The 10,245-nt window shown below is 34.1% G+C and overlaps 1 protein-coding gene across 1 annotated transcript; it reads left to right on the top strand.

Moving 5' to 3' along the window:
* Positions 1 to 1,215: 1,215 nt before the first annotated feature.
* LOC136235922 (protein PHLOEM PROTEIN 2-LIKE A10-like) lies at positions 1,216 to 3,350 on the top strand. Its single transcript, XM_066026006.1, has one exon. It carries the CDS (start codon positions 1,682 to 1,684, stop codon positions 2,909 to 2,911), a length of 1,230 nt encoding a protein of 409 aa, XP_065882078.1. The 5' UTR covers positions 1,216 to 1,681; the 3' UTR covers positions 2,912 to 3,350.
* Positions 3,351 to 10,245: the final 6,895 nt, after the last annotated feature.

Below are 10,245 nucleotides of genomic sequence, written 5' to 3'. Positions count from 1 at the left end.
TATGAATTTAAATTAAGGATTTCTTCTATCTTTACGTGATAAAAAATAAAATACCTTTTAATAGTTAACTACTATATTGAATGAATCAAATAACTCAAAAAGAACATTTCATGTATAATGTTTTCCAGATTCAACGTAATTCTCAAATTTTATTTTTGTGAGGTGGTCTATGCAGTTTAGGCATTTAGAGCCTTCATAATAATTTTGAGAAACGTATAATCTCTAATGCATTGCGGCTAATATGGAGAGGGGTAAAGGATTCATAATTTCTTTCTCTATAGTACTATCTCCAATCCATTTCGGAAGTAAAAGTTTGACATTGTTGGTTTCCAAAGGCTTGCTTTGCCTTACCTCTGGGCAACATGGATGCCTCTTACACATCATTAATGGTTGTCATCTAACTTATCAAGACTGCTGTGAGACATAGTTGGTTTGCTTTATGCGTTGAATGAGGTGCGAAGTTTGTCGTGGATCTTTTATCTAAGCACAACAAAGTTGTTTCTTATGAAAGTATGATTGGTTGTTATATTTGGATCTTGTGAGTGGAAACATGATTTGAATTTCTCATATTTTTTAGAGAAGTGAATATGACAACTGATTGTATTTCAAAGTTTACTGCTACTGCAGATTCAAAGAGTTAGTGAAATTTGTTTCCGCATTTTTGTTGTAGTTATATTTTTAATAACTTTAATAGAAAACCTAATATAATGTAGGTCTTATTAATTAGAATAGTTTGCATAGTTTTCATTGTTACATTCTTTTATTTTTTTTCATTATTCATTAATAAAATTTGGTTCAAGGGTTTATGGGTTTTTCTTCCAATGTTAATCTAGTTGGAATTAGAAGGTTTCCTTTTAAGGTATTGTTGAATAAGCTTTTACTTAAAAAGAATATTTGATTTTTTTAAGAATTTATACAATAGTTTATGATTTATTTTTTTTATTATTTAATTTATATATTTAAATGAATAATAGTATCTACATGTATCCGTAAATTATATGAGATGATAATGAGATTAAAATTATATATCCGTTAAGATAATGGTATGAAATATATAATTCAATACGTTGACATCCCTAAATGATGATAAGGTTTTTCCTATTTCATAAATGAGAGTATTGTCGGGATATCCAGTAAAACGGATTCCGATCTCCAGCCGGTTCTATTTGAAGTATTATTGGGTTGGGGTATCCCTAAAACGGCAGGTCGTCTGCTAAGGAAAAGAGTTCCCCGCGCTTTTGGGAAAAAAAAAAGATCTGATGTGAATAGATGGATGGGATGCATTATCCGATCACAAAAGCCTATGTTGTCCGTTTAAATGACGAGGGAAATGTCAAAAAGCGTCCGTCTGCAAAAACAGGTTCTCCTTCCCTCCCTCCCTCTTCTCTTGCTCAATCCTTGGCCCATGCTTTAATTTCCCTTCCATTGCTTATTTATAGCTTCCCTTAATTTCTTATCTACCATCGTACCCTTATTAATTCCTTCCTTTATTGATCCTCTTAGCTGCCCCTCTCCCTCCCTCCTATTTTATGCCATGGACTCTTCTTCTTGATTCAATTCATTCTCTTTTCTCCATTCTTTCTACTTTTTCCCTATACTCGTCCATTCCACTTACCTCCAATTTCGCATGTCCAATCCCTAGGTTCCCAATTATTTGGTTTCTCTAGGGTTTGGGTCTGCGATGGATTCTGATTTGGTTATTAAGGGATTCAATTTCACTACCAGAAGAAGAAAATGGCTTCTTTTATTCGCTGTCTTTGGTGTCTCTGGTTATGGAGTTTACAGGGTCTATCATTTGCCATCCGTGGTCAAGAAAAGGAGGAGATTCATGAGAATTTTGGGAGCCCTGCTTTCTATTGCTGAAACGGTTGCAGATTCTTCCGATACCATTGCCATTGTTTCTAGGGACTTGAAGGAGTTTCTGCAGTCCGATTCCGATGAAATTCCTAATAGCTTGAAGCAAATCTCTAAAATTGCTAAATCAGATGAGTTCTTTCAATCTTTGACTAGGGTTTCTCAGGCTTTGACAATTGGGATTGTGAAAGGGTATAAAGTAGAGTCAAAAAATGGTTATCAATTAGCATCTGGTTCGATGAATTCTAGTTTTACTGATAAGCTGATGGATAAATTATTGTCTAAGGCTGGAACTGGGTTTGTTTCTGTTGTAGTTGGTAGTTTTGCAAGGAATTTGGTTTTGGGGTTTTATTCTGATGCTGGGGCTTCTGGGGATAAAATTGGTTCTAGGTTATCAGATGGGTCTGAATGGTTAAATGTTGTTTGTGACGATCGGTGTAAGGAGCTTGTAGCTCACTGCATACAGAAGTTTGTGAGCACAGCAGTTGCTGTTTATATTGATAAGACGATGCAGATCAATACTTATGATGAGCTCTTCTCTGGCCTAACCAATCCCAAACATCAAACCAATGTGAAAGATATTCTGGTTTCTGTCTGCAATAGTGCTATTGAAACACTTGTAAAGACTTCACACCAGGTCTTAAGTTCCAATTCGAACATAAACTTGAATTCAAATTCAATTGTTGAGGTGGGTGAAGGAAAAGGGTCAATGAGAGATGACTGCTTTGATCAAGAAGTGTGTTTGAAAGATGGAAACTCAGTTGATGGATGGGTTGAGAAGGTTTCATCTGCTCTGTCTGTGCCAAGCAATAGGAAGTTTGTGCTTGATGTTACGGGTAGGGTGACGTTCGAGACTGTGAGATCTGTTGTGGAGTTGTTGTTTTGGAGGATAGCAGATATTCTGAAAAGAAGTCTTGATATAGTTCATGAAGAGGTTGTAGACAGGGGCCTTGAGGTTATTAGATACTTTGGGGCGAAATCTTCTGTTATTGTTACCATCTGTCTTGCATTGTATTTGCACATTCTGGGTGGAACTAGGGTTCTTTTGCCTGCTTAAATTCATCGGTTATGAAGCAGCGAACTGAAAGCTCTTTGAGACGGAGATGATTTGTATGTATATCCTTGTACCCTACATCTAAATGCAATGTTGAAACATTTTGGTGTCTGGCTTTAGCTTCAGAATCGTGTGTGCTTCCTCCTATATTTGTTAATTGTTATGGTTCTATCCTACATTAGTTAACAAAATTATCAGAAATCTTGGCTACAAATGTTTGTGAAACAGGATGTACTCTTAATATTATTGGTGACATCGACTTAAATGTAACTTTCTTTATATGCTTGGTTTTCCAGATTTATGTTTCTCTATAGGCTCTTCCTTTATAGCTGTAAATATGCTACAGAAGTAGTTGCTGTTGTGCCTTGCACTGTATTATTGTGGTTGAACATGTTACTGGGCCACATTTATGATTATATATAGAATTTAGTTGTTAGTCTTCTAGGGTGTAGTTAATTAATGACCAGGATGTACAAGTACAAAGTGGTTGGGTAATAAATATTGGAAAGTTGAAAGGATCAGTTTTGGGTGTAATCATAGATGGATTTTAATGTTAACTGCATTTTCAGAGATTTTAGATATTTGTTTCCCACTAGCTAGCTTGAAAGTATGGTATCAAATCATAGATAGATGGCTGTATGAATGGCAAGTTCCATCTGGTATGCTTACTTGAAAGTTAACTGAATATGCTCTGCCTTTGAGTTTATGTCAATCAATGAGTATTTTGGATTTTGACGAATGGAAATTTTACATAACTAGTTAAGTAGCTCCAGATGTTGAGGTTCTGTATCACATTAATGAATTGAATCTACTGGTATGGGTTTCCTTTCCACAACCGATGACTTGGACAAAAAATGCTGTTTTTCAAACTCTCTAAACATATGGGTCTTTCGAACTCTCTAAACATATGTGTGAAAATTTAATTGTTTGCAGCCACAAACATTTTAGACATAATTAATATTTAGAAAGTTTGATATTGCAATCAATCAAACAATGGTTAAACTAACATGTTGAAAAACAGCCATGTAAGAGTTAATCTTCCCCAAAACGATATCCCATTAATAATGAATTTTGTAGATGTGTTGTATCTCTTGAAGCATGAAGTTATTGAAGCAGAGTTTCTTTGTTAGGTTGTGAGGAAAATGTAGATAAATTGACTTAATCGATTTGCTGTTGCAATTGCAAAACCATTCATTAGATTAGAATTGAATTCGTGTACTGTATGTTAGTAAGTTCTGAATTCTGATTATGAATCTCGATTGTAGTTATTATATATATGAAAAACCTTTTTAGAAATTTCTGGTTGAAATAAACAAAATTTGCAGTTTATAGTTTCCATGTTAATTATTGGTTCATTCCCTCATAGAATAATAACATTAGTCTTTCTTAAGAGCAACACATGAGTCGATGATTTATATTAATTTGTTAATAACAGCATACATTGAAACATATGTATATATATATAATGAAATGAGGAGATCATGTTCCATCATTTTGTGTATAGATATAGTCAAGATGAGCCTCTTGAGTACTCCTTCTCAAGCATTCTTCATCGTTTCCCTCGCATGATATAACATCATCATCCTCTGACCTTTCCTATTAACCAAAACATCAACATTTTTAATCAATTTATCTAATTCAGACAAGGGATATAATTAATCATCCAAACAAAATAAGAGAGAATTCAAATCCTAAATGGCTATACAGAAATTATTTGATGATCATGAAATCTCAAAAATATATGCAATGTGTGAAGAAAAAGAAAGAAAGAATACCTTAAGAACATCAGCATGAGCAAAGATGATGGAGGTGAGAAGAAGGGATAAGAGAAACAAAGTAGTGAGCTTATTAGACATGTTTAATTATCTCTAATCTTAATCCTCATAATTCACAATATATAGGGATAGGAGGGAGGGGCTGTTATAACTTCAAACAAAACAACTAAATATAGATCTACGGTTGCAACAAAAAAACATGAATGAATAAATATAGAGATACCAATTGCTCTAATTTTGGACTGTTATAAATATTTAATTATGTTTGAGGATTACACCAAATTTATCTTTGAGCCCTTCAATTTTATATTTTTCTGGTATGGACCCCCTTTTAACTTCAATTTTCTTCAATCAAACTTCTACACTTTCTAATAACTGCACTTAGAAACCGTTCAACTACACAAAAATATGTGTGCATTATTATAGAAGTGTGATAAAATTGTAAGAAAAATGGTTGTATATGTTTAATTCAAAGTTATTGTTTACTGTTTGTGTCACATACTCGCGTAAGAAGAAAAGTACAAGGACTGATTAAGATATTTTACCTTTTCATGGTAGTTAACTCTGTTATGTTATTATTGTTATTTCTGTAGGGTTGTGATGATCTTTCCTGTGGAAAGGATTACACTGTTTCTGTTTTAGGATATTATTCCCTTTTGTCCTTTTGTAAGTTTGTTATGCTAGCTGTCATTTACAGCTATGTAACGTTTTTTTACCTCAACAGATGTATTACCACTATATAGGTCATGCCTTACATTCTATCCTCGCCATTAATGAAATATCAAGCTTTTATTCCTATCTTCTATTCTTTTCTTCTCTGAATTCTCTCCTTCTTCTTCTAATTCTTATTTTATCATTACAATACGTGACATTGGTATCAGAGACAACGGTCCTCTAACCGTTTATGGTAGATAAACGAACCCGAGCAGCAAAAAAAAAAAGCAGCTATGGAGGCCTTAGAACAGCAAATGTTGCAGATAACTTCCAGATTGAATGAGCACGCTGCATCCTTTGAAGCAAATCCCCATCAAATGGGTGGTATTCGAACCTAGATGCTAGAGATGCACAAGGATCAACAAAGACTCCTAGATTCTATGCTTGTGGAGAAAGAATCCATCAAAAGGACTCAGACTGAGTCTTATCAATCCCTGGTATCATCCCACAAGGCTCTAGAAGAGCTTGTGAAATCCTCCATTTCCTCTTTTTCTAAACTAGTAACCCAGCACCAAAACACTGATTCTAGAAGCACTATCCTAACTATTGGAGGAATATTGGGCCCGACACCACATATCAACAATCATACCAACTCAATGGGGTTGGTGAATGGTAGCGGATTAGTTCTGGGAGAAACCTCTGGTACTAAGGGTCCTCACTTCCATAAAATGTTGCCTAGATGTGAGCTACATGCCTTTGATGGATCAGATGTTGATGTTTGGATTAGTAAGTGTACAAAGTTTTTCCAGATCTTTGAAGTAGCTGAGGAGAGGAAGGTGGATTTAGCAGGATTATACCTTCAAGGAAGGGCTGAGAAATGGTACAAGAACTGGATTCCCAATCATCCAGTCACTAATTGGGAGAACTTTATGGAAGAAGTAAGCAAGAGATTCCAAGATGTGGAAGTTGAAGATGTGGTGCAGCAGCTTACACAGCTCAGGTAGTCCACTACAGTCTTAGCTTACCAGGAGAAATTTGAGGCTATCAAACTAAGAGTGGAGAAGAAACATCCTACTGTGGATGAAGAGTTTTTTACATCCAGCTTCATTGCTGGATTGAAACCTGAAATTAGATTAGGTGTAAGATCTTTTCAGATTCCTGATATCTATTCTTCCATTAGGCAAGCTAAGCATTAAGAACAACACCTCAAGGATGTCCTTGAATTCATGAAACCCAAACCCCAATTCCGTTCACATGTTCCCATAAAACCCTGGATCTCTCAATTTACTCCTAAGCCAAACAGCACCCCTGTTTCAACCCACAAACTACCTGAACAAAAAACAACTTACCAAAACAACTCCACCACACCTAAGAGACTTCCTGGTCCCTGTTGGAAGTGTGGGGAGAAATACTTCCTAGGTCACCAATGTGTTGTAACTACCAAGAAATTAAATGTGTTGCAGGGAGAAGAAATTGAAGATGAGGTGCCTGATGGGGGCAGAAGAGATTGTTTAGGAAGAAGAAAAAGAGCTTGCAGGGGAGGAACAAATGTCCCTGTCAATCAATGCCCTGGATGGGGGGCTTAATGATAGCACACTCAAATTGAAAGGAGTGATGTTGAAAAGGCAAGTCATGATTCTCATTGATAGTGGAAGCACACACAGCTTCATCGATCAAAAACTAGTTCATGATGCTAAGTTACCACTACTACTAGTGAAACCTGTAGCTAGGGGTGGGCAAAAAACCCGGTCAAATCGGTAATCCGAACTGGAAAAAACGGTTAACCGAACCGGTGGTTTTCTTAATGGTTAAAAAAATAGATAGGTACCGGTTTCGGTTTCGGTTTCGGGTTAGAGTGTTCAAAAACCGCGGTTAACGGTTAACCAAACCGTTTAATAAATATAAATTTTTTTAAAAAATTAATATATTATATAACATAGATTATATTATAAGATTTAAAAAAAAGACTTTAACATAGATTATAACATATATTAATATAAATATATAATATAGATTATATTGCTTTACTTTTAAAAAAAATAAATATGCCATCTTTTAAACATAAATACTTTGACGAAATATTATTTACATTTCTTTATGTTTTAAATGTAAACTTGATGGATTTTTTTTTAGTTCGGTACATATGTTTGAATTCTGAACTTTTATATGAATTCGTTTCGTTTGAATTTTTGAAATTATGTGTATTTTAATATTGTTTAAAAATTTAGGTCTGGGTAAAAATTATGGTTAACCGTTGATTTTTGGTTAACTAGTGAGAATTGGTTAAAAACCATTAATTGAAAAACCTAACCGAAATTAATGGTTAACGGTTGTATGGTTAACCAATTGATCTGGACCGGTTTCGGTTTGGATAGTTAAAAAACCGTTGACAACGGTTCGGTTAATTTTTTTACCTAATGGACCGGTTAACCGAACCGTGCCCACCCCTACCTGTAGCCGTAACACTAGTAGATGGAAGGCAGTTGGTTATGTAATCCAGATGTAATGACTGCCAATGGACTATGCATGGCTCTAAATTTCAGTACAATTTGAGGGTGTTGGAGTTAGGGGATTATGATATCATATTAGGGGTGTTAGGGGTGGATTGGATGAGCTCACTTTTGACTTTGAGAAGAATAGGCTGGTTGTTCATAAGGATCAAAAGCTAATTGAGATGCAAGGAATCACAAAAGAGGTAACTCTCAAACTCATGACTCAAAAATTATTAAATAAGTTAGACCATGTTCTTTATCACTTAATTTCAATAACAATCAGTTCAGTTCAGTTCATTTCATTTCAATCAATTCAATTCAGTTCAGTTCAGTTCAGTTCAGTTCAGCATTCAGTTTCAGCATTCAGTTTCAGTATTCAGTAATTTATCATTATTTATTATATTATCATTATTTATATATAATTTATTATAATTATAATTATTATTTATCTATAATTTATCATTATTTATTATTATTATTATTTATAGTTTATCATTATCTATAAATTAGATAAAAGTCAAGAAATGATAGTTTATTAAAGTATATATGGTTTAATAAAAAAAAACTAAAGTATGCATCCATATTTAAAAATTAGGAATTGCATCAATATTATGAATTATTTCTCAAATTTATCCAATTTATCAATATTATGGATAAAATTCCACCATTTTAGACGTTAGAGGTAAAATTACTTCTGACCCAAAACGTTATTTTTGCACTTTAACCCTTAATTAAAATAAAAAGTTAAGAGTTTGTATTCATATGAAGATTTATATTTAATTTCATAGGCTTTAAATTATATATAAATTTGTGTTTGTATGTAATTTGTATTTTTAATTTAAATTAGACTTATTTTTATTTAATTTCATAGGCTTTTATCGAGCCAAGATTTTATCATCCCGGGCTTTTATTTGATATTCAATTTAGTTTTATCTTTAATAATATATTTATTTATTATTAATATTATTAAATTTATTAGAACCATTATTATTATTATAAGTTCATTAATGTCCAATATTATCATGAAAATTATTTTAAAGTCTAATATCATCATTATTGTTAAGTTCGGTTAAGTTCGGTAGCATTCAGTTAAGTTCAGTAGCATTCAGTTAAGTTCAGTATTCAGTAGTATTCAGTTAAATTCAGTTCAGTATTCAGCAGTATTCAGTTCAGTTCAGTTCAGTTCAGATCAGTTCAGTTCAATTCAATTCAGTTCAGTTCAATTCAGTTCAGTTCAGTTTTTTTCAGCGATAAAGAACAGAGCCTTAGTCTCTAAGGGGGTGGAAATGGGTTAAATCCTCTCTGTTTTTTTATGTCAGTATCTATTATAGATCATATTGTAGAAACTCCTATTGCTCAGGACATTAGACCTATAGTTCCTGCCATACTCAAACCCTTGATAGTGAAGTACTAACACATTTTCCAAACACCTAAAACTTTACCACCCCAAAGGTCCCATGACCACACCATACCCTTAAAGAACAACACATATCCTAATATCAGACCATACAAATATTCACCCAACCAAAAAAGTGAAATTGAAAAGTTAGTTGTGGAAATGCTAAACAGTGGAGTTATTCGAGAGAGCCACAGTCCATATGCCTCACCTGTGTTGTTGGTTAAGAAGAAAGAAGGGACATGGAGGTTCTGTGTTAATTATAGAGAATTAAACAAAACAACTATAAAAAATAAGTTCCCTATTCCCATTATTTCAGGAACTAATTGATGAACTTAAGGGGCTAGCATATTTACTAAGATTGATCTTAGAGCTGGATATCATCAGATTAGAATGGCCCTATCCGATGTTCACAAAACTGCTGCATTTAGGACACACTTGGGGCATTATGAGTTCCTAGTTATGCCTTTTGGTCTTACAAACGTACTAGCCACGTTTCAATCCTTGATGAACACTGTTTTCAAACCTTATCTACGAAACTTTGTGTTAGTTTTCTTTGATGACATCCTTGTTTATAGTCCAGACATTGAGGCTCATCTCAAACACCTTGATATGGTTTTCCAATTACTAGAGAGTCATCAACTCTTTGCTAAAGCCTCAAAATGTGAGTTTGCAGTCACCTCAGTCCCCTATTTAGGACACATTATCTTTAAAGAAGGGGTTTCCACCGACCCAACAAAGATCCAAGCTATGGTTGACTGGCCTATTTCTACTTGCCTCAAAGGCCTACGAGGATTCTTAGGGTTGACTGGATATTATAGGAATTTTATACAAGGCCATGGCTCCATCAGTACACCCTTAACTGATCTCTTGAAAAAAGACCAATTTCAATGGACTTCTCTAGCCACTGAAGCCTTCCAGCAACTAAAGGTTCTCATGACTCAAGCTCCGGTGTTAGCCTTACCCGATTTTAAACTTTCTTTTATCCTGGAATGTGATGCTAGTGGGACAGGCATTGTG

The sequence above is a fragment of the Euphorbia lathyris genome, chromosome 7, assembly GCF_963576675.1.
Source record: "Euphorbia lathyris chromosome 7, ddEupLath1.1, whole genome shotgun sequence".
Lineage (NCBI taxonomy): Eukaryota > Viridiplantae > Streptophyta > Magnoliopsida > Malpighiales > Euphorbiaceae > Euphorbia > Euphorbia lathyris.
This window is presented reverse-complemented; position numbering and strand designations above follow the sequence as displayed.

Excerpts from the sequence above, each read along its gene's own strand:
- LOC136235922 (XM_066026006.1), top strand. The coding sequence starts at position 1,682 with ATGGATTCTGATTTGGTTATTAAGGGATTCAATTTCACTACCAGAAGA.